This window comes from Hemicordylus capensis, chromosome 3 (assembly GCF_027244095.1).
Source record: "Hemicordylus capensis ecotype Gifberg chromosome 3, rHemCap1.1.pri, whole genome shotgun sequence".
NCBI classification, from domain to species: domain Eukaryota; kingdom Metazoa; phylum Chordata; class Lepidosauria; order Squamata; family Cordylidae; genus Hemicordylus; species Hemicordylus capensis.
This window is the reverse complement of record NC_069659.1, coordinates 110,524,390-110,548,764: the sequence shown is the minus strand read 5'-3', so window position 1 is coordinate 110,548,764 and position 24,375 is coordinate 110,524,390. Positions and strand designations below refer to the sequence as shown.

The 24,375-nt window shown below is 43.0% G+C and overlaps 2 protein-coding genes across 7 annotated transcripts in view; one reads left to right on the top strand and one right to left on the bottom strand.

Moving 5' to 3' along the window:
* Positions 1-6,666, bottom strand: part of PCYT1B (phosphate cytidylyltransferase 1B, choline) — a 70,550-nt gene extending 63,884 nt beyond the window's left edge. Inside the window, exons 1-2 of one of the 4 annotated variants that reach the window (XM_053312423.1) lie at positions 6,532-6,666; positions 3,897-4,028 (exon numbers count right to left, since the gene is read on the bottom strand). In XM_053312423.1, the coding sequence (XP_053168398.1) occupies positions 3,897-3,968 (72 nt within the window). In that variant the 5' untranslated portion in view covers positions 3,969-4,028; positions 6,532-6,666. The other 3 variants (XM_053312422.1, XM_053312421.1, XM_053312424.1) reach the window with 3 other exon arrangements.
* Positions 6,570-24,375, top strand: part of POLA1 (DNA polymerase alpha 1, catalytic subunit) — a 467,466-nt gene continuing 449,660 nt past the window's right edge. For 2 of the 3 annotated variants that reach the window (XR_008320234.1, XM_053312419.1), the window contains exons 1-8: positions 6,570-6,831; positions 10,019-10,143; positions 10,638-10,734; positions 15,424-15,504; positions 21,594-21,709; positions 21,928-21,990; positions 22,933-23,031; positions 23,958-24,156. Coding sequence is in view for 2 of the 3 variants with exons in the window: in XM_053312419.1 (XP_053168394.1) it covers positions 6,780-6,831; positions 10,019-10,143; positions 10,638-10,734; positions 15,424-15,504; positions 21,594-21,709; positions 21,928-21,990; positions 22,933-23,031; positions 23,958-24,156 (832 nt within the window). In the remaining variant the exon portion in view is untranslated. The remainder of the gene's footprint in view (positions 6,832-10,018; positions 10,144-10,637; positions 10,735-15,423; positions 15,505-21,593; positions 21,710-21,927; positions 21,991-22,932; positions 23,032-23,957; positions 24,157-24,375) is intronic. The other variant, XM_053312417.1, reaches the window with a different exon arrangement.

The following is a 24,375-nucleotide window of genomic DNA, read 5'->3' as shown; positions in this document are numbered from 1 at the left end:
TAATAGTTTCATTTTAAAATGCGATTGTGTTCCATTTCCCTATACACTGTATTCAGATATAGGGTCCTAGCAACGTTTTAGTATTGATGTTCAGTGTTCCAGCAAACATTCAGATTTGACACTATATGTATTCATTCAGCACTTAGGATTAATGTTGTATTCTTATAACCTTTAGTTTTCAATGTATTCACTTAGTTCATTTTCCAATGGTCTTCCACTGGGGTGTACGTGTGCGTTCTTTCTTGACTTGGTAAATTGTTGCATTTTATTACTATTTTATGTTTTCCACGAAGAGGTGTTGAGAAAGTGAAAAAGGAGTTCAGAACCCATGTGACTAAATAACTGGAGACACTATTACACTCACAACAGAAGTGGAAATCTTGTGTGATACAGTACAAAAGGGACTTTGAATGGATTTCTGCAGTTCTCTGCAAAGAGATGTTACAGTTAGAGAAAGAGAAAAGATACTATTTTATTTATTAGATCCATACTTCGGTGGTGCCAGAGTCAAATAATCTGCTCTTTTGTGCCGGTACTGTATGGAGGCAGCAAATCAGAGCACAGGTGGCTCTGCAAAGTACTAGGAGGGATTCTTTATGGGATTTGAGCCTCATATGTCCCAGCAACAGTGGGGATGGCAAGCAAGATGTGGTGGGAAGTTGTGTGGGAAGCACTGGGATGGGTAGTTTCTCTAAGGAAAGTGCATGAAGTGACTACCCCTCCCAGCTTTCCCCATGGACACCTCTTGTCACACTCCATGCACTGTGTCAGCCATCACCAGGGTATTACAGGACTCGGCTTCAAAGGAGCTCCTCCCAGAAACATGCAATAGGGCACCGAGATGGCTTTGCAAGCAGCCACTTCTATGCTGTACTGGTGTGGAAGTGCAGATTATTTAGCTTCAGAATTGTCATAGTACAAACCTATTTAGCATTATATTATCTGCTACATCCTGAAAGTTCAGGATGTACATAAGCAAGCTCCCATGCTCACTGCAGGGGAAAAAGAAAATTTCATTAAATGCACCAAAATTTCCCATTGACTAATCCCAACCCCCTAAAAATCATAGCAACACAGGAAGCTGCCATATACTGAGTCAGACCATTGGTCTATCTAGCTCAGTATTGTCTTCACAGACTGGCAGAGGCTTCTCCAAGTTGCAGGCAGGAATCCTAAATAATAGATTGGTGAAAGTGGCCCCTAAATTGGTCCACAGCTTGCAGACAAGCGCTATCTCGGGAAGAAAGATGACAGACTCATTGTGTCTGCTGAGAGAACTTTTTTACTCTATACAGAATGAAAGTTGGAAAGGTCACCTCCTCTTATTGGATCAAGTTAAGGCCTTTGACAAAGTGAACCACAATTATCTGTGGACATTGTTGAAAGCTAAAGGTATACCACCCCTATTCATGACTTGGATACAGCTGCTCTATACGAATGCAAAGGAGACACCACAGATTAATGGATGGCGGGGCGACCGGATCACTTTGCATTTGGGTGTCCACCAAGGATGCCCACTGAGCCCATTACTTTATGTTTTGGCCCTGGATCCGATCCTGAACAGGATTCAGAGAGAACCCCATCTGCAAGGACTCTCAGTCTCTATCCCTCCGCCCTGCGAGACCTTCCCGGGAGGGAGGAGGAAGGAGAGTGATGGGATAGCTGAACCACCTGTCCACTCAGAACTGCATTCTGAGTTTAGGGTAAAATTTGTAGCTCATGCTGATGATGTTACATTACTGTTGTACTGTTACATTACATGGTGGGGGAAAGGATCTTTCAATGGTAATATCACAAGTATTAAAAAGAGAACACCCGGACTACTTGAGAGATTTGTTATTCACACTTAAAAAATGGAAGGTTGAACCAGATCTATTTAAAGGATCCTCCTCAGTTAAGCAGCTAAGTAAAACAATTTATGGAGAGATTCTAGAAGTGGGTTTCTTAAAACCTGATTTAGAACGTAAACGCTACAAACACCACACTTCGCAGTACTTGTTGCAACCTGATCACCCTATCGCTCTCTTTAAAGAGAAAAAAGTCCCTTTCCATTTATGGGAAACAAGGTGGCGCTTATACCATCAAGTACTACCACTTAATGCGGCTAAGCCATGGCTCCCAGAGGACCAGCAAGAGTGCCATAAAATCACCTGCAAACAGAAAGCTAGTGAGCTAGGCAAAACATTCAGGAAAACCCACTCACATTTCTTAAAAGAGTGTGTGGTAGCCAAAAGAGTGTGGCAGGGAGTAAGCAAGCTGTTAGAGTGGCCTGATTTGGAAAAACAGACTTGGGAAGAACTAACCTCGGGTTTGAGCGATAGAACCTCCTTTCGAGGTCCCAGAAAGAAACCTTCAAGGAAACGGGATGGAACAGGTGCCCTCATACTAGGGAATTGGAACGTTCCCCTTCTCGTAATCAGGTTAGTAAACCTGTATGTCATTTATGCAATGCTCCTGCATAGGAATAGGGAGGGAAGACGTGACCAAGAGGTTCACGCAGATGAGACAGTAAATATCTTCTGGAAAAGTTTGTATGGTTATGTGCAAAAAGACAAGAGTATCTCTTCTAAACAACGATGGGACAAATTGTGGAAATGGACGTTGGGCGTAAACCCCCACCCCCGATTACCTGATGTGCCTTGAAATCCCCCACCCCCGAGTTACAGTACTACCTGCATATACTTCATAACCTTGTGGGTTTCCAAATCATTGTGTGTAAATCTTTGTAGATATATCATGTACAAACAACCACTTTGTATATAATTGTGCTTTGGCAACGTACTGTATGCTTTGGTAGTTTCTTGGTTCAATAAAAAAATCTTGTCCTATAAAAAAAAATAAAAAATCTTGTCCTATCTTGGAGAAGCCAGGGAGGGGACTTGGAACCTTCTGCTCTTCCCAGAGCAGCTCCATCCCCTGAGGAGAATATCTTATAGTGCTCACACTTCTAGTCTCCTATTCATATGCAACCAGGGTAGGCTGCTTAGCTAAGGGGACAAGTCATGCTTGCTACCACAAGATCAGTGTAAACAGGTATCTTTTACTTTTAACAGGCATCTTTTTTATTTTTTATTTTTAGAGATATTTTCATGTTCAGGCTTTTGCTGCAAGACTGTAGTGGGAGTGAGTTGAGAATTTCATAATTAGAGGACAGACATGAGAAATGCCTCTCTTGGCAGCCTCACTGTCTGAATTTGATGGAAAGCAGGAGGTCCGTAAGGTGTTGTCCATTTTAATTTATATTGTTTTAAACATTACACACACACACACACACACACACACACACAGAGTATTAACTTAGTCTTATGAATGAGGGCTGGATGCAGAGATTTCAAATAAATCTACCCACCATTGTGGAGTCCACTTCATAATCAGATAAACTAAGAGTTATGGAAAATTCATGCCAACTAAACCAGTTAGTCTGTAAAGTGTTACAGTAGCTTTTGCAGTTTTCATAACGTCAGTCAACTGAAGTATGAGATAATAAGTCAAGAATTCTTCTTAGGCTGGAGAAGGCAGTCATCTCCAGGATGGCAGACCTCTCTATCATCTTGGATGCTTTCTTTTAGTTCATTTTACTTTGCCTCCTCAGAATCGCAAGTCTTCTATTTGAAACGTATATTTTCATGCCAGAGAACATGGCATATAAATGTTTAAAGATAAAATTATTTGAAAATAATTATCTGTTTTTATAATGACATGAATAATTAAGTTATATAGAATCATAGAATGCTAGAATTGGGAGGTACCTTAGAGGTCTTCTAGTCTACCCCCCTGCCCAGTGCAGGAATCTACCACAACATCCCTGACAGATGGTCATACAGCCTCTGTTTGGAAACCTCTAGGAAAGGAGAGCTCACCATATTTGGCAGAGACAAAATAAAAGCCTTACTCACCATTCGTTGATATTTGTAGGAATGTGTAGTTGGAGCTCTTTCTTCTATCTTACGTTTTTGACGGCCTACCATTTTTGCTGATGTGCCTCTCTTTCAGTTTGCAGTTATAAACTGAGCAAGTTTGAAGTTGTTCTGAGTCACATGATAAAATTTCAGGGTTTTACATTTCCCCTTAAAGTAGTGGGCAAAGGTTGTGCCAAGCTGTTCTGTATGACTGTCCCAACAAGGTTTAAAGAGCATGTCAGCATAATCTGCTGGTGATAAGACTATTTGCAATAGGGTGACCCAGGTCTGCCAGCCAGTTTTCTCCTTCTCAAGCCCATGGACATTTATAGACTCACTTTAATCAGGGGGGAACACAATCAATTCAGATTCCACTGGAACTGTACATTAAGAAGAATTAATATACTAATTTGGAAGTAAGGAATAATTAGGACATACTTCTGTACAAAGTACTCCTGTTCAGGACTAGAACGGAAAAAACAAATCCTAATGTTTAAACTGCACTGGAACTATGGTAAGTTTTGGTTCAAAAAAATTACTGTGTCATTATTGTGTATTGGCAAGAAAAAACCAATATGCCTGGTTAAAAATTCACAGGTTTTTTTTAGTTTGTACACTTAAATAAGCCACCTAATGGCACAGTGGGAAATGACTTGACTAGCAAGCCAGAGACTGCCGGTTTGAATCCTGCTGGTATATTTCCCAGCCTATGGGAAACACCTATATCGGGCAGCAGTGATATAGGAATATAGATTTCATACTGTGCAGGAGATGGCAACAGTAAACCCCTCCTGTATTCTACCAAAGACAACCACAGGGCTCTGTGGTCACCAGGTGTTGACACCGACTCGACGGCACACTTTACACATAAATAACTGAAATGTCTGCACCAGAGTCTAGACTGCTGTGTCAGTAGAGATGTGACCAGAATGGGGTGCAATGATTGTTTTAAAGGCAAAGTTTGCCATCAAGTCGATTCGACTCTTGGCACCCACAGAGCCCTTTGGTTTTCTTTTGGAAGAATACAGGAGGAGTTTACCATTGCCTCCTCCCGTGCGGTATGAGATGATGCCTTTCAGCATCTTGCTATATCACTGCTGTCCGATACAGGTGTTTCCCATAGTCTGGGAAACGTTCCAGCAGGGATTCAAACCGGCAGTCTTCTGCTTGTCAGTCAAGTATTTCCTCGCTCCGCTATTAGGGATTCTACATGTAAGATGAAGTTCTACGCATACTTACCAGGAAGAAAGAACCACTGAACAGTGAGACTTCTGAGTGAACAGGTTTAGAATTGAGCTATTCAAGAGCTAGTTTTTCCATCACAATGGTGAGTGTGGACCTGTGAGACATGTCCAGCTGTGGATTTAGCCTCACTCATGTCACTCTGTTCCTGCCACACATTTACCGTATTTTATGGACTATAAGACTCACTTTTTTCCTCGAAAAATATCTGTCAAAATTCAGGAGCGTCTTATATGTTTTAACAGTTTAATATGTTAAAACTCTGAAAAACTGGATTAAAATTAAGGTGCGTCTTATAGTCTGTAGCGTCTTATAGTCCGTAAAATACGGTATACTTTTATGAGTAAGATGGGATTAACAATACATAGTGATCTTTCTCATGATGGGGCTGAATGATGTGAGACCATCTAGTCCAGATAAAGTTAGTGTCCGAGGCTGCAATCCTACACATACTTATCTGGGAATAAGCCTATTTAATGCAATGCAACTCACTCCTAACCAAAACGGCAGTACATAGCTACAAGCTTGGGCACACTTACTTGTGAGAAAGCTCTGTTGAACATGGATTGGGTTGGACTGTCAATCCAGTTGAAACCAATGAAACAAATCAGTTGTGACCAACTATTGTTTTCAGCAGGGCATGCAACCCAAAATTCTGTGTTTACTCAGAAGTCAGTCCCATGATGTTCCACAGGGCTTACTCCCCAGTAAGAGTATTTATTGCAGGCTTAGCGCTAAGTTCAGCTGGACTGGGTCATAGATTAAAGTATTATTGGATAACCATAAGAAACTGGAGTTTGATGTTTTCCCTACAATAGGTTATACACGAATAATAATAATGTCCATAGAAGATAACACCCAGTTACTTTTTTTTTTTTTAAGCATTGGGCGAGAGAATGAGAAACTAGTCCACAGAAAATGAAATAAAGGCGGAAAACAAAACCCTTTCCATTTACAGCCCTGCGCTGGAGAAGGCAGACCAAAATCACGCAAATGCTAAAATTCAGGTACTGGCCGTATAAAAGGTACTGACCTTCCCGTTTCATACACAAAAACTCACTCTTTTTCTACGAAATTAAAATTGCTATCCTATGCACACTTACTTGGGAGTAAGTCCAGCTCAACTCAATGGGACTTCTCAGTAAACATGCACAGGACTGAACGCGTATCAGCTACTACCTACAGATATCCCTTCCACTGTTACACAAATTCTACTGTTGATCTTTTGCATCTCAACAGCTTAACACTTGCACATTTCTCGTTTATTACTCCTGCGTTCCAGAATTCCCCCGTCCGTGTTTCTTTTGTTATACTCAGAAAGCACGAAACAACAAGACAGAAACGATATTCAGTTTTCCGTCGCAGCCGCGCGAGGTTATTTCCCACCGACCTGCCTATATATACAGTACAACCCAACCAGGCTTGCTCTTCGTCGACCCTGAAGCGGAATGGGAAGGGCGACGGATATCGTCACCGCGGCTTGTGATTGGTTGCTTGTTTGGCCGGGGCACTTGGGTCTTTTTTCTCGCGCCACTTTCAGGGGCTTTGGCGCGAGAGGGAACGCGAAGTTGTTGCCGGCTGTTTTGGAAGGCACGGAAGGCAGCGGCGGTTGCAGACAGTGCCCACCGCCCGCCCGCCATGGACTCAAACGGGCGCTCGCGCGACGGGGTTGACAACGGTTGCCATGGAGGTTAGAGAGCGAGCTCTGGTGTTGTGGGGGATGGGAGCAAGGGAAGGGGCCCGACCGGGTGGCGGCTGGGAGGTAGAAGCGAGGAGAAGCCGGAGGTGACAGGAAGCGAGGGGAGTGGGTGCGGTGAGGCGCCGAAGCACGGAGAGTTGAGGCGGGCGGCGACTCACCTTGGATTGGGACCTGGGTTCAGCTCTGTGACGAACACGGATGGTGGGCAAGCCAGCAGTCTGAGAGGCGAAATGGGGTTTTAAAAAATCATTATTGTTTAGTCTGCAACGCGGCTTGCCATAAGTAATGTAAGCCAGGAATTTCTGATTAAAATCCACACTCTGCCAGTTTCTTCTGCCTTTCTGTTGATATACCATGTAATCCTATGCATGATTACTTGGAAGTAAGGTCCACTGTATTCTGTGGGACTTAGTCCCAGGTAAGTGTGTGTAAGATTGCAACTTGAGGCTATGCATGTTTAGTTGGAAATAAAGCCCGCTAAAGCCAGGAGGTAAGTATGTTTAGGATTGCAGCCTTTGTGCTTTTTCTTTAAATGAATCGTTTGTTCTGCAGATACCAATGCCAAGCTTATCAGCACCCCCGCCTCCAGAATGTGTGGTATCCCAGGAACTGTGCAAAAAAACCCAACCAACCAACCAACCAAACAAAAACCCAATAACAAACCATTGGAAACTCCAGCACTATGACTAATGGCTTCAGGGCAATGGCAGAAGATACATAAAATGCATTTTATCTTGAATATCCTGGAGTCACTGATCTCCAGGGCATTACTTGTTTATGATGCAGTTCTTGTGTATGGTTGGGTAGAATTAGGACAGTTGTTGGAACCTCTGATGAGTAGATAGACCCAGATTGGTTTGATAATGAGGTGAGCACAACACCCTCACAGGGGTTTTATGAAGTAGAGATAAAACAAGAAAACTTTCTGTCTAGTCTTCTGTTCTCCAGTACTGAAGAGGTGTTCTTCATTATTTATAAAACATCAGTTTTTAAGTGTTGTACAAAAATTAAAAACAACATAGTCTCTTGTCTGCAGAGACTATTATCTAATAGATGTGATAGAAAAGGAAAAAAGAGAGGAAAAACAGATTTGGGGCAAATTCTTTCACATTACATGTTTTCTCTAAATAATAAATGAGTGCCTGTTATGATAGGATGGCGTGATTCTGTTTGGAGATGTGGCAATGTCTGGAAGCAAAATTATATGGGGTTTTCCTGTATGGAGGATAAAAAGGCTAGGAGGAGAGGCGCTTATAGGCACCATTGCTCTAAAAACCCCTGATATGTGTTACTACACCCCCAAAGGATCTAGGGCTGGGCCCAGACCTTTGGGGTTCATCTGAGGCTGGGTGGGGATGACCTTTGTCACTGCTGCCGTCACTTGCCACTTCCTTGATGGCGGCAGAAGAATGAAGGCATGTGCTTCTGGCACCTGCTATGTGAAAAGCCAACTGGGAAGTGCAGGTGCGAACCTGCCGGCACTTCCCTGCTCGTTTTTCGCATGCTGGTGGAATGCTGTTTAGCCCTTCTGTTGCTGTCCTTGCGGAGGGGCGAGGTAAGGTGGGGGAGGTCCGGGGCACCGCCAGAACTTTGGGTCCTCCCCTGACTCTGCAAATAAATCTGTAAATTTAGTAGTCTAAAAACACATTAGTAGTTGGGTTGCTTACATGTCTGTACTAGTCGCTTCTGACACATCGATGGTCTGAGATAAGAGAGACCCAACTGCCCTCTGGTTTGCAGAAACTTGCTAACCTGGAAGTGATTCTTACTTGCCACAGTAGGACAAGTGGCAGTTTGCAAGCCTACAGTAATGTATGTGTCAAAACTACTCCAAGTAAGTTTCAAGGTGGCAGTACTAGACTATAGACTATATGCTGACAATCGTATGTGTTTCCTCAGTTACAAATAAATCCTATTAAGCTTTATGGGACTTACTTCCCAATAAATATGTTTAGGATAGCAGCCCTCGGGCATGGGTTTTCTTGCCTCATGAATATCTTCAGCCTTGATTCCCTTCTGCAACCTTGTGAATGCTTACTAGAACACATTAAGGATGTGATTAAAATTTGACAACCAGGGAACTATGTTTGAACAGAACTAAATTATAATCTTCTGTTGTGGGGTTGGGGATTCAATACTGAACCTTATCTACAAAACGGTACTTCTAAATAGTGCTGTTTTGTATAAATGTTATTGTTTGATGGTAGGCCTTATATACATGGTTTACAAAAAGTTATAATTGGCAACTTCTAAGTTTGGAAACAGTAGCTCCATCTCTTTACCATAGTTGTAACTGCCAGGGGATATCCATAATTTGATCTTCCAGTGTCTTTTCTTTGGTTAAAAGCAAGGGAGATTTGGATCTGGGCTGTGGTTCTGGAGTATCCAAATTTCTCCCCCTGCCCTCATAATTACTTGTAACAAAGAAAAAAGATATTGGAAGATTTGATTATGGGTATTCCATGGCACACCTACTTTGGCCTTTAGTCTGTTGAGTCAATTTCAGGTAATCAGTTCCTGTATAGTAACTGTGTTTTTCAAGTTCCTCCTATTTTCATGTCCCTTTAGAATACATACAGATTACCTGACAGTTAAAACTTTGGTACTGCATTACAGCTGAGGAAATTTGGTTTCAAATTAGTTTTGCAACAGTTGTATAGATAGTCATGCCCTTTCTCCCCCACCTCTCTTTTTAAAAGTGGTTTTGAACTCTGTCACTTGATGAGATGGTGAAATGAAGATATAAAAGATAGAAATAATTCTCATTTGTTTATATGGGATTTCTTCTGCAGGAAAGGTTATTGGGAAATAGTAACTTAAATCAGTTACATATTTTTGAAATCTTTATTTCTTACCGGCAATTACATTTGAACAGTGATTATCACAGTAATACGTTAATACTTTTTCTCTTCTGTGTGTGTCCAGTGAGTGTTTATATTCCCACACAGGCTCGGACTGGCCCACAAGCAACAGGGCCATTCCCCCACCCGTGGGGCGCCCCTGTGCCCCGCTGCACTCGGCAGTAGTGAATACTCCCAGCCTTAAGTACCCATTCTGCTCAAAACCACATTGCCTCCCCACATACAGTCCACCACCCTCTCAGGGCCCCCAGTCCGACCCTGTATCCCACAGTCTGTTTTGGACCCATGTTAATAATAATTTGTATTATTCTCTTCAGAAACAACTGAATCTGGAAATCTTGCAGCTTCGCGTTCTCGCCGTGAGAAAAAATCGAAAAAAGGGAGACAGGAAGCACTGGAACGGTTGAAAAAAGCAAAGGCTGGTGAGAAAATAAAATATGAGGTAACTAACTGGTTTGTGTTGACTCCTTGTATTTTCAGTAGCATGGGATTGCATGCTGCATGTGTATGTGTGTGGGGCGAAGGGAAGAGTGAATGTGTGTGAAGGGAGCTAAATTTACTAATGAAACCTGCTGGGCCTTCCCATGTCAGCGTGGTGTAGTGGTTAGAGTGCTGCACTAGGACCGGGGAGACCCAAGTTCAAGTCCCCATTCAGCCATGAGACTTACTGGGTGACTCTGGGCCAGTCACTTCTCTCTCAACCTAACCTACTTCACAGGGTTGTTGTGAGGAGAAACTGAAGTATGTAGTACACAGCTCTGGGCTCCTTGGAGGAAGAGCAGGATAGAAAATGTAAAAATAAATAAATAAATAAAATGTCAATGTACCTCTACTTAATAATGTCTTGATAATGTCTGAGCATCTGAATGTTTGGTTTATTATTTTGTTTATTTGAAATAGGTGCAATTGCAATGGTTATTCTTAACTTTGTTGCAGGTTGAGGAGTTTGCAAGTGTTTATGATGAAATTGATGAAGACCAATACTCCAAGATTGTCAGGGAACGCCAAGATGATGACTGGATTGTGGATGATGGTTTGTGAAATGGTTTCATTCTAATCTTGGGATAATACTAAAATAGCTGCTTTTCTCTGATTTTGCTGGTGATGTATTTTAGAAAATTTTGCTATTTGGTAAAACTGAACAAAAGCTGCATAGAGTTTGACAGAGTTAGATGTCCTTCTGTATCTAAAGGAGATTACCGGAATGGGGCCAATAAAATAAAAGTTATTTAGATTAACAGTTCTTTTGAGAATTGTTTTGTGAATCAATGGGATTCAAACTACAGGTGAAACTTGGAAAATTAGAATATCGTGCAAAAGTCCATTAATTTCAGTAAGGCAAATTAAAAGGTGAAACTGATATATGAGACAGACGCATTACATGCAAAGCGAGATAAGTCAAACCTTAATTTGTTATAATTGTGATGATCATGGCGTACAGCTCATGAAAACCCCAAATCCACAATCCCAGAAAATTAGAATATTACATGGAACCAAGAAGACAAGGATTGTAGAATAGAACAATATCGGACCTCTGAAAAGTATACAGTGTACTGTGCTTGATTGGCCAGCAAACTCGCCTGACCTGACCCCATAGAGAATCTATGGGGCATTGCCGAGAGAAGGATGAGAGACATGAGACCAAACAATGCAGAAGAGCTAAAGGCCACTAATGAAGCATCCTGGTCTTCCATAATACCTCATCAGTGCCACAGGCTGATAGCATCCATGTCACGCCGCATTGAGGCAGTAATTGCTGCAAAAGGGGCCCAAACCAAGTACTGAATACATATGCATGCTTATACTTTTCAGAGGTCCGATATTGTTCTATTCTTCAATCCTTGTCTTCTTGGTTCCATGTAATATTCTAATTTTCTGAGACCATCTGGTCCAGATGCTAGATGCTCTTGGATCCATTCACTTACGGGTAGATTCTTCTGAAAACTGATCTAGCCAGGGACTGGATTAGGAGGCATCAGTCTTTCTCTTGCCTCCTCAGTGGATGTAGGTTCACAGCCTGGCCAGAAGGAGGTGGTCATAGCTGGCTTCTTCCTCTTTTTGGATCTGTCTGGGAAAGAAGGATGGGAGGAATTTTAAGTTACTGATAAACAGAGATGCGGTTTTCCAGAAAAATTTGAATTAGAATTTTTTCCAAAAAACTTTCTCATGCAGATAATTTGCATTAGTTTTTTCCTCAGAAAAATTCACTATGTTAATTTTCTTGATGCCGTAGATTGTGATTTGATATGGCATATTATTTGAGCCATTTCGTTATTTGAGCCATGTCATTTAGTTTAAACAATGAACCCAAAATACCATATTAATTTCCCATGCTGTATCACAACAGTTTTTCAAGAATCTAAGTAGTTTAATTGAAATATTTGATGGTGGCTGGAAGGGGGGATCACCAAAAACACTTAACATGGTTCAAATTTTATATTGAAAGAAATTCAAAGCTTTAGGTTGAAAGATATAGTTATTAGGTTTGTGCATCAGAATCTCCAACTCTGACATAAATATACCGTCTCCTCAGCAGAGCATGAATGCAGGTTCTCCTGGCTTGGGCAGTGCTAGGCAGTACTTGCTGTTTCCAACATGCAGTAGGCAGGGGAGGCTTTTCACTGAAATCAGAGGCTGCAAATGGGATGCTGGGAAGGCATATGGGACAGCTGGACACTAGTTACTCCCGGCTCCCAGGTGTTCATTTGCACCTTCCCAATGATCCTGTAGCCTCCAACTCCAATGAAAATCTCCCACCACCCCTGCCCCATGCCAGAAATAGCAAGCACAGTGGGAGGAGCAGCTGTCAGTCAGAGATAAAATAACTTTTGTTGGAATAACTCAAGAAATCAATAAAACCTATATGCACTCTCTTGCACACTTCCTAGGAATAATCACCTGAAAAACATTAATTGCAACTTTTAAATTGCCAGTTTTGCTTAATAATGCATTCACTGTTACTAATGAATTTTGTGAAACAATGACCGACATCCAGATTAGGATTGCACACATGTGGCAGTGCAAATTCCAGACTGCCGCTGCACTGCCACTTGAGCAGGGGAAGGGCAGGTTCCCCTTTGTTCTGAAGCCCACTGTATGTGTCACCAAAATACATCCCTGAGGGTTGTGTGACCCTCAGAGACATTTTGGTGACCACAGAGGGAAGGGGAGGCTAGTGAAAATTGCCCCTTCCCCTGCTCAAGTGTAAGTGCAGTGGCAGTCTGGAATTTGCACTGCGGCATGTGTATAATCCTAATCTGGATGTCAACCAATAAATGTTTAGAAATGGAAAGCTTTCCCACAGAAAAGTTAAATTATGGAGAAATTTCCACCCCACATATCTGCTGACAACCTCCCTTGTAGAGAAGATTGAGCCAGCCTTAGAGCTATGCCTCAGTCCCCAGTTGATTCTCTTGCCTCCTCCAGCCATTGAAGACCAGAAAGCCCTGCTATCTAGCTTTCATTGAAACCGGGAGTTTGACATAAGAACAGCCCTTCTGGAGTAGGCCCCAAGGCCTGACTAGTCCAGCATTCTTCACACAGTGGCCCACCATATGCCTCTGGGAAGCCTACAGGCCAAAAGCCATCTAGGTTGTTGGCTGTCACCACATCTTGTGGCAGAGAATTCCATAGGTTAATTATGTGTTATGTGAAAAAGGACTTTCTTTTGTTGGTCCTGATTTTCCCCTTTCAGTTTTCTTTTCACCATACTCTTCATTTTAGAGAAGTTTCCTCTTCTGAAGTTCAAAGTGTCTGTGTTGACTTCCTTTTGAGATTCTGTCCTCATTTATGCTGAATTTAATCACACCATGGCCACTATTTCCTAATGGTTACACAACACTGACACCTCATACCAGATCCTGTGTACCTCTCAGGATTAAGTCAATATACCTATAAATTTGGCCTCTGTCATTTCCTGAATGTGAATTTACCCAGTCTGTGTGGGCTCTGTCTCCCTTTGATGCCTCTCTGATTTCTTTCTGCAACTCCCAGTCACTGTCATCATTTTGATCAGGAGGTCATTGATCAGCATTTTGATTTTCAATAGCACACTCCTGGTAACACATTTCCTTTTAGGCCTTGTATTGTCACCCACAGTGTTTTGTGGAGGACTCCCGTTTTCCCTGGTTTTCTAACTTGTAAGATGAATCTAACTCGTAAGATTAATCCCTTCTTTAACATGCAATGCTACTCCAGCGCCCAATTTGCCCCCCCCCCCGTCCTTTCTATAGAGTTTATAACCAGGAATAACTGTCCCACTGGTTCTCACTATTCCACCATATTTCCGCTATACCCACTATATCTATGTTTTCATTAGCAATCAAGCATTCCAGCTTGCCCATCTTAGCTTGGAGGCTTCTGGCACTGGCATATAAGCACTTATACACTGACTCTCCTACCTGGTGCAGTATGACAGTTGTCCAGCTCTCAGAACCCCAATCTATGACTTGTTTTCAAACTTCCCCCTTCCCACTCTCTCAACATCTTTCTCTTGCCTACCTGGGAAACTTACATAATTAGACCTCAAGCTAAAACGCCTCATTGTAGTTGGTTTATTTAGAGAAGTATTTTATTACTCATTTAAGTTAGAAATGCCTCATTGTAGTTAAATTGCTTAGTACCTTTTTATTGATCTAATCACACCATTCTCTTCCTTTATCCCCCTCATTTCAAATATATTCTTCTTTTAAATTTTGAAACTATATCCTTGTCTCAAGTCATTTCTTGAGTCCAAACGTTGGCACAAATTAAAAAAGGTGGAGTGGACCCCTTTAACAGCTAATTCCCCACACAAGCCCGAACACTGGGGGTGCCGACCAATCACTTCTGGCTCAGTTTCATTAACTGAAACTGAAGGCACCACATTCTCATCCATATATTGAGACCCATCAGCTCTGCCTGTTTCGCTAGCCCTACACATGGAAAAGGTAGCATTTCTGAGAATGCTACCTTGGGGGTCCTGGACTTCAATATTTATTTATTTGATTTAAATAAATTTAAATCCTTTCCCCCTTCCCCAAATGGCCCAGGATGGTTTACACTAAAACCAGACATACATAACAATTAAAATCAGGAACCAATTAAAAGCTGATTAAAATTACAATCAAAACTAAATATCATTAAAAGCAAAGCCAAAAAGATGGGTCTTTAAGGCTCTCCTGAAAGCCTCCAGGGAAGACAGTTGCTGCCTCCATGAAAAGTAGGAGAATTCACATGTAAGAAATATCTCAATTTTAATGAGAATGAACTGAAAATAACACTTTCAAAAAATGTCTTGCAAATTTAGTTGTATGTTTAATTTGTAATAACATCTGGCTTATAAAGAGGCATTACATTCATGTAACATAATATGTTACATGTGGGAAATGACTTGCCTAGCAAATATGAGGTTGCCAGTTCAAATCCCCGCTGGTATGTTTTCCAGACTATGGAACATGTATATTGGACAGCAGCGATATAGGAAGATGCTGAAAGGCATCATCTCATACTGCATGGGAGGAGGCAATGGTAAACCCCTCCTGTATTCTATCAAAAGGAAAACCCCATGGCTCTGTGGTTGCCAGGAGTTGACACCGACTTGAAGGCACACTTTACTTTAAAATAATAATGGAAAATGAAGTAAAAGCTGATTAATCTTAACAACCAGGTGAGCTCTGCTTTCAGCCTGCTAAATTTTGATGTGGTTACTTTGTTGTAAAAGTGTGACACTTTTTCTGCACAGATGGAGTTGGTTACGTAGAAGATGGAAGGGAAATCTTTGATGACGACTTAGAAGATGATGCTCTTGATTCCAATATGAAAAGTGAGTGATCTTAAAAACAATTTCCCCAACATTTATCCCCCTCATTTCAAATATATTCTTCTTTTAAATTTTGAAACTATATCCTTGTCTCAAGTCATTTCTTGAGTCCAAACGTTGGCACAAATTTAAAAAGGTGGAGTGGACCCCTTTAACAGCTAATTCCCCACACAAGCCCGAACACTGGGGGTGCCAACATGTTCAAAGAGTGGACACAAATTGGATTGAAGCACAGACATAGTAATTATTTGAAAAGTGACATTTATAAAGCAGTTCAAATATAAGAGACTACTGTTTTCAGGCCCGTTGAAATAACAGGCGCTAGCAACTCCCCCCCCCCCCACCACTTGCCTCCGTGTCCGGCCCCGCAACCACCAACTGTCGCCGTCGCTTGCAGCCTCCATGCCGTGGCCGGTCTCCCCGGCCGGGCAAGGGCCCCAAATTCCCCCCCACCGCCAGGCCTCGGCGGCGGCTCCGCCACCACCTCGGCCAGCTTCCCCCGCCGCCTCTTCCCCCCGCCCGGCTTCAGCGGTGCGGCCAGGCCTCAGCCATGGCTCCGCCGTCGCCTTGGCCGCGCCGCGTCCTCTGGCCGAGGACGCCGCCGCCTCGGCCAGTTTCCCCCACCGCCGCTTACCTGGCTTCTTCGGGGCGGCCGCTTCTGGCCGCCCAACATGGCTGCCGGGTGCTGGCGGTCGTGTCTCCCTCAGTCAGTTCTGGGCATGCGCTCTGCATGGGAGGGAGGCCAGGGAGGCACGAACACACGCCTTGGTGTCCGTCCACAGACTGACACCAAGGCTTTTATTAGAGAGGATGGTGAATTTTATAAATGTTGCTGGGGATGTGATTTGTTATGGTATCATCACAGGCTTGTTGTGTGTATTTGAACTGGTACCTGTAAGAACGTAAGAACAGCACTGCTGGATCAGGCCCAAGGCCCACCTAGTCCAGCATCCTGTTTCATACAGCGGCCCACCAGATACCACTGGAAGCCTACAGGCAGGAGCTGAGGGCATGCCCCCTCTCCTGCTGTTACTCCCCTGCAACTGGTACTTAAAGGCATCCTGCCTTTGAGGCTGGAGGTGGCCTATAGTCCTCCAGCTAGTAGCCATTGATTGACCTCTCCTCCATTAAGTTATCCAAATCCCTCTTAGAGCCATGTTGGCTGTCACCACATCTTGTGGCATAGAATTTCACAAGCTGATTATGTGTCGTTTGAAAAAGTACGTCTGTTTGTTGGTCCTAAATTTATCTCCTGCTAACTAGGCTATTCCCTGTTAACTGGGGCAAAGAGGCACCTTTTACTGTGGTGATTCTCTTTATTTAGCAGTGGAAGAGTAACTGGCCCTATCCACCCCCAGCACAGTACCTCCATTGACTGTTGCTGGTGTCTATCTTGTGTTTTTTTAGAATGTGAGCCCTTTGGGGACAGGGAGCCATCTTATTTATTTATTATTTCTCTGTGTAAACCGTCCTGAGCCATTTTTGGAAGAGCAGTATAGAAATTGAATTAATAATAATAATAATAATAATAATAATAATAATACAAAACATCTAAAACATCAAGTAAAATCAACCATCTGCTGTACATGAATGATCTGAAGTTGTATGGAAAGTCCCAGTCAGAAATCGAATCACTGCTAAACACTGTCCGTATATTCAGTAGCGATATAGCAATGGAGTTTGGACTAGACAAGTGTGCTGCATTAATAATGAAAAGAGGAAAAATAACAAAAACAGAAGGAATAGAACTGCCCAATGGAAGCAAGATCAAGAACCTGGAAGAGAAAGAACGTTACAAATACTTGGGCATTCTCCAGGCTGATAACATCGCACACACTTAAGTTAAAAGAAAAATTGGAAGTGAATACATCAGGAGAGTTAGAAAAATCCTCAAGTCCAAACTCAATTGCGGGAACACCATACAAGCCATAAACACCTGGGCTATACCTGTTATCAGATACACTGCAGGAATGATAGACTGGACCCAGGCAGAGCTAGAGACGCTAGATCGTAAGACCAGGAAAATCATGACCATCAATCATGCTCTGCACCCCCGCAGTGATGTCGATAGGCTATACCTCCCTCGCAGCTCAGGTGGAAGAGGAATGCTACAAGTCCATCAAACAGTAGAAGAGGAGAAAAGAGGCCTTGAAGAATATATAAGGGACAGTGAAGAAGATGCATTTCAAATGGTCAAGAACGAGAAACTATTCAACGCCAATGAAAAAAAGCAGGCCTACAAGAAAGAACAAGTCAAGAACCGAGCAGAAAAATGGAGAAATAAGCTCCTGCATGGTCAATATTTGCACAATATAAGTGGAAAATCAGACATCACCAAGACCTGGCAATGGCTTAAGAATGGCAACTTGAAGAAAGAAACAGAGGGTTTAATACTGGCTGCACAAGAACAGGCACTAAGGACAAATGCAATAAGAGCAAAAGTCGAAAAATCAACCACAAACAACAAGTGCCACCTTTGTAAAGAAGCAGATGAAACAGTGGACCACCTAATCAGCTGTTGTAAAAAGATTGCACAGACTGACTACAAACAAAGGCATGACAAGGTAGCAGGGATGATATACTGGAACATCTGCAAAAAATACAAGATACCTGTAGCCAAAAATTGGTGGGACCATAAAATTGAAAAAGTTGAAGAAAATGAAGATGTATAGTGCCGAAACTGGATGGAGGTCGACGGCCTATACTGGACCTCAGGGCCCTGAGCAGGCATCTGTTGTACACAAAATTTCAGATGCTATCAGTACCGACCATCATGACTATTCTGGAAAGACATGTGGATGGTCTATTTGGACTTAAAAGACTCATATTACCACGTCTTGATACGCCCTCAGCATTGGTGCTTTCTGTGCTTCCAAATAGGGGGATCACCTATCAATTCAAAGCCTTGCCGTTCGGTCTCACGACGGTGCTGAGGGTTTTTACAAAATGTTTGACCCCAGTGGTGGCTTTTCTGAAGGAGAGCGTTGCACGTGCTGCCATACTTAATTAAGACGATTGTCTTGTCTTAGCGAGCACCAGGCGGGCAGTCCTGGATGTCCTAGAATTGGTCATAGATCCCCTGTAGGGTTTGGGTTTCCCAATCAATTTCAAGAAATCGCTGTTGGAACCGACCTGCAGGATACAGTTCATAGGGCTAATATTCAGTACGACCCTGGAGAGAGTCTTCCTCCCCAACGCCCGCATATGTGCTCTCAGGAGGCTGGCCATGAATTTCCTAGCAGGAGGCCCGCAGACTATGCGATCGATACAGCGCCTATTGGGTCACATGGCGGCCACTGCTTACGTGTTGCCACAAGTGCGTCTTCGCATGTATTATCCAAAGATGGTTTTTGGACGTGTTCGATCCTCTTTGGGATCTGAGCCATCTAAAGCGCACGCCCCCTCTCTGGGTACGGGCGACGGAGTGGTGGACCCAGTTTCGGCACCTGAGTGTCGGTGCCCCCTTTCAGGCTCCCCGTTCCCGATGGGTGATCACAACGGATGCATCGGAGCTTGGTTGGGGAGCACACCTAAAAGGGTTTTGCCTGAGTGGACATTGGTCCCCCAGGGAGAGGACCTGTTACATCAATTATCTTGAGCTGTTGGCCATTTTCAACGCACTCAAGGGCTTCCTGCCTGTGATTGAGGGGGTCACTCGGTGACTATACAAACAGTCAATACCAAGGCGAAAACCTACATCAACCGACAGGGCAGCACATCCACAAGAAGCCTTCTGTTCCTGTCTCTGGACCTTTGGCATTGGTGCAAGGCACATGCGGTGTTGCCTTGGGTGATTCATAAACAGGGCACCCTGAATGTCCAAGCAGACACTCTGAGCAGGATAAAGGTGGTCTCCCACAAGTGGGCATTGAACCACAGTGTTCTCAGGGACATATTTGTAAAATGGGAAGTCCCTACTGTGGACCTCTTCGCTCCCAGGACAATGTTCAATGTGCCTGGTATTGCTCCAGGGGAGGGGAAGGCGATGGCTCTCTAGGCGATGCCTTCGTTCTATCTTGGAGGGGCCCAAGATCCCCCATTTCCCCTTATTCCGAAGGTCCTGCGCAAACTGAGGGTGGATCGGGCCAGGGCCTTGGTTTCCGGCCCTGAGGCGCTTGGTGGTGGACTGGATACGCCTGCCGGCCCTACTGGACCTGCTGTCACAGGAGAGGGGACGGGTGTTCCACCCGCATGTGGAAACACTCCATCTGACAGCATGGAACGTCCTGCCAACTTCCCATTGAGACTTAAGGAAATTTTGGTGGCTGCCAGGAAGCAGTCCATGCGGAAGTCTTACGATCACAAGTGGACTAATTTCTGTTCATTTGCTGCATTGCATAAGTTTTATGCATTTAATCCTTCGGTACAAGATATATGTAGTTATCTGTTGTCCCTTAAGGAGTCTGGTTTAAAGCTTTCATCCCTTAAGGTATATTTGGCTGCCATTGTGGCGTGTTCCCCCACGAACTGGGCTTCATGGTTTAAAGACCTGGTGTTAAAAAGTTTCCTGAAAGTTTGTCTCATATGTTCCCAGACGATCCTGTCGTGTCACCGGCCTGGGATCTGTCAGTGGTATTGGCTGGTTTGCTGCGACTCCCATTTGAGCCTTTGGCTTCAATTGAGCCACATTTCCTGACCTGGAAGGCTGTTTTTTTGGTGTCCATTACCTCCACCAGGAGGTTAAGTGAGTTGAGGGCCCTGAGGGTTGACCAATCATACCTTCAGTTCCATAAGGAAAAGACCGTACTCAGGCCAGATGTCCAGTTTCTGTCCAAAGTGGTTTCTATATTTCACTGTTTGTCCCTGCTCACTTTGCCAGTGTTTTTTCCAAATCCCTCCTCAGATGCAGAGAGACGGTTGCATCATTTGGACGTTAGAAGGGTGTTATCCTGTGTCCAGAGGTCTACTGAATAGAGGAAAACTCCTTCGTTCTGTACGATGGGCCGCGTAAAGGTCTCCAAGTTTCGGCCCAGTCCATGTCTAGATGGATAGTTTCCGCAATTGAACTTTGTTATCAATTGGCTCATAAGCAGTTGCCTGCAACTATTAAGGTGCACTCAGGTCTGTGGTGGCCTCTGTGGCCTTTGATCGTGTGGTCCTGTTGGACGCTATATGTCAGGCAACTACCTGGGCTTCACCCCATTGTTTATCCATCATTATGCTATTGATGCCAGGGCATGGAATGATGCTGTATTTGGCAGGAGCATCCTGCAGTCTATTTTCAGTTGATGTATTGGTTTCAATAAATGGTCCTGGCAGATTACATTTGTTTCTTTCTTCCGTCCTCCTTGTGTGCTAGCTTGTTATGCGCCCATTAGTGTAAAAGACAGAGACCACATCGAAGAACTACAGGTTACTCACCTGTAACATTGGTTCTTCTAGTGGTCATCTGTCCTTTTATACACCCTCCCATCCTCCCTGTGGGGTTCACTGAAGCTGGACTCCATGACTGAGGGTATGAGGAGTGGCACAGCCGCATATAGCGGCTGGGGGTGGGGGTTCCTGCCCGAAGCAGGAGAATTGAGCTTATTAGATTCCGACGAGGTCTCTGTGCAAGCGCATAGCCCATTAGTGTAAAAGGACAGATGACCACTAGAAGAACCAGCATTACAGGTGAGTAACCTTTAGTTCCTAGGAACACAAGTTGTCATGGTAGCCTCCTTTCTCCTTGGTACTCCATTCTGCTAATATAAATAGTGTGCAATCCCCTATTCTCTTGTGTAAGTTCTCACTGACCTCATAAGAGCACATGTTGGTCTTGTGGCCCCCTTGTTTGTTGCTGTGGCCCCCTGGGCTCCAACATTAGCTGAACTTCTGGGTTTGCTTTGCCCTCAGTGAAACTGGCTGCCACTGGTGAGTGTACAGACTGGAAATTCTTCCACTATGCTGCGTTATAGCCTCAATACTGTATCTGAGTCAAAACTTCCAAGGCAGCTTTAAAATGGTCTCTGGGCAAATGTTTGGTTGCTTTCATTCTAACAATGGATGGATCAAATCATTATCTTTAATTTTTGGTTTTCAGTGTGCTATGACTTTTATTGCCTAATAAACAGATTGATATTTTATGATGATATAATGCATTATTTTGTTAGGAAAACGAGATTCAACTTCTACAAATGACAAGAAAAATGTGAAGAAAGCAATGGTATCAAAACCAAATACTATTAAATCTATGTTTATGGCCAGTACTGGAAAGAAAAATGCTGATGTAAGTTATATTGTATGCAAAAATTGACCTTCTGAATTTAGATAAGTTGGTATAGTAACATTTTATGAATTTTCACTCGAGTATCTTGTTGAGTGTTACGTGCTGTTTCTCTTTAGTTTTGTGGAAATGGTGGCCTAACTGGCATTGTAAAAGTTGTTTGCTTTTTAAATTCAATTTCTCTCCAGAAGCTTACTGAACACAGGTATCTCATTTTACAGAAAGCTGTTGACCTGTCGAAGGATGATTTGCTAGGAGATATTTTGCAAGATCTGAATGCTGAGGTAGGTGTTAATGTATTTTATGGAGGGAGGTATTAAAGAATTTAAGTTTTGAACATCTCTATATATAATTTGCTAAGATGTACCCGTGGCTACTCCTGTGTGTGGCAGCTCTCACGAGAGTACATGAGCGAGCTGCTGGGAGGGGGAGAGAAATTGGTGGTGGGGGGTGGGGGGAGAAAAAAGGAAGAACTAGAGGTGCAGATGCTCTGTGCCCGGGCCAGCTAGTGCACATTATTTGTTCTTCAGCTACTTTGAAGAGAACCACAAATATGAACTGGGTAATGGATAATACAAATCTGGAAAAAAGAAGTGGTCTGACCCAATGTTGCCAAGTGCCTAGTGAGCTACATTTGACTGTTGCAAATTAAATGGAAGCCTTTCTGGATGACAGGACAGCTCTAGTATCTATATTATTAATTCTCCTGGGTGTGCCTTGGAATGTGCGTCCCAGCGCCCAGCTGATTGGCTGGGCCGTGGAGGCGCCTAATTGGCTGAGGCACACCCAGGAGGATTGGTTGCCGTGGTGGCGGCGGGCCAGCTGCGGAGGCCAGAGGCAGTGGCAGGCCCAGCCCGGCTGCGGAGGCAAGGCCCAGGAGGAGGGAAGGAAAGGGGGGGAGGGCAGAAGTGGTGGTGAGGAGAAGAGGCGGCTGGGCCCAGCATGGGCCAGCCGTGGTTAGGAAGCAGAGACTGGGGCAGAAGGTGTGGGGGAGGGGTAACCGCCGGCCCCAAAGAGCACACAGATGCTCTGTGCGGGGTTGACTAGTAGGATTTATTTATTACATTCTGTGCTTCTCCAAGCAGTTGATGGCTTTTGGGGACAGTGGGGGGCATGCACTTCCTGAATCTTGATTGTACACATCTTAATGCAGAACATCACATAACTTCTTTTTTTTGGCAACTTCTACTGAAACATTGATAGCCTTCTGTTTTGTTTTTAAATAGTCTGTTCATATAGCTCCACCACCTGTTGCAGTGCTCAAAAAGAAGAGACTTTCTGGAACATCACCGAATCCTTTTTCTTTGCAATCTCAGGTCTCCAAGGTAATGGTCCTACACTGAACTTTTAATCATAAGACTTCTTTAATGTCAATATCATTTGTTTTAAAGTTTTCTTAATTTTTCTTGCTATTTTAACATTAATCTTGTATGTTGTACAAATTGAAAATAAAATTAGTGTTGCTACTATGGTGCTTAATATTATCAACTAGATGAATAAAATATACAGTATCTCTGGCTATCAGCAGTGGAGCATTTTATGCTCTGAACTGGTTTAAAAAGGCTTAGGATATACTAGTAGGAGCACAGGGTTTGCAAGATCTCACTTGCTCCTAGCCCTCTTGAAAACACTTGTGGGGGACAGACCTGGGGTTTATTGTCTAAATGCAGATTGTTGCTTTGAATCTGTAGACTTTCATTCCAGTGTTTCAGTCTTCAGGGAAGATACTGCATTGTGTTGTGTTAAGATTTTCTTCTTTTCTTTGAAAATAAGTGCAGGAGTTGGGCTGGTATTTGAACTTGATGTACAATTGTGCCTTAAATGTGTGTAGCAAATTCCATTTCAATATTTCAGTGTTCAATGGAGTTACTATTTTGCAAACAAGTTGATCAAGTTACAAATTGAATGTTGAGCAGTTAATGTTAAACCAAAGATGGCACTTTGCTTGGCGAAAAATAAATTACTAGATTCTGTTTTCATATGCGGAATTCTAGGCCCTTTGCACAGAGACATTTTGTTTTTGAGATATGCAGAATTAATCTCTCCAGGAGGAATATACATTTTTAATTAGTATGTAAATGATGATAAAGAAATAGCATAACCTTACTTGGATGAAACTGCTTTTTTGTTGTCTAAATAATAGATCAGAATCTGAACCACATTACAAGGATTACAGAATTTAAACTGATAGTTACTACAAGCATTACCACTGATCAATCAGTTCTTAAATTAAAATTACTTGTGCTTACAGATACCTTCTCCTATAGTAAGGAAAACTGTCACTCCTTTAAAAAAAGATGTTTATTTGCTAAATTCATCTCGGCTTGAGCATTCCATATACACAACCAGACCAAAGCCAGTCAAAGAAGAGAATGCTGATTCTAAAAATGGAATACAAATTGAGGGAAATAGAAGATTGGTAAAAGTTAAACAAGAGGAAGCTACTAAAGGTATCTGATATTTTGATAAATTATGTATTGTTTTAAATCAAATTGTTGAAGTATATCTTGGAACTGATGCTCTATTTTGCTGTAAGTATTATAATGTGTGAAAGCATAGTGTATGCTTTCAGCCAGGCTACTGGCATCTACAAATCTGCTTGCCAGTGGCAAGTGCTCAGACTTCTGTCAAACAGGACACCCAGCACCAAATGGATCTCCTCAGAGATC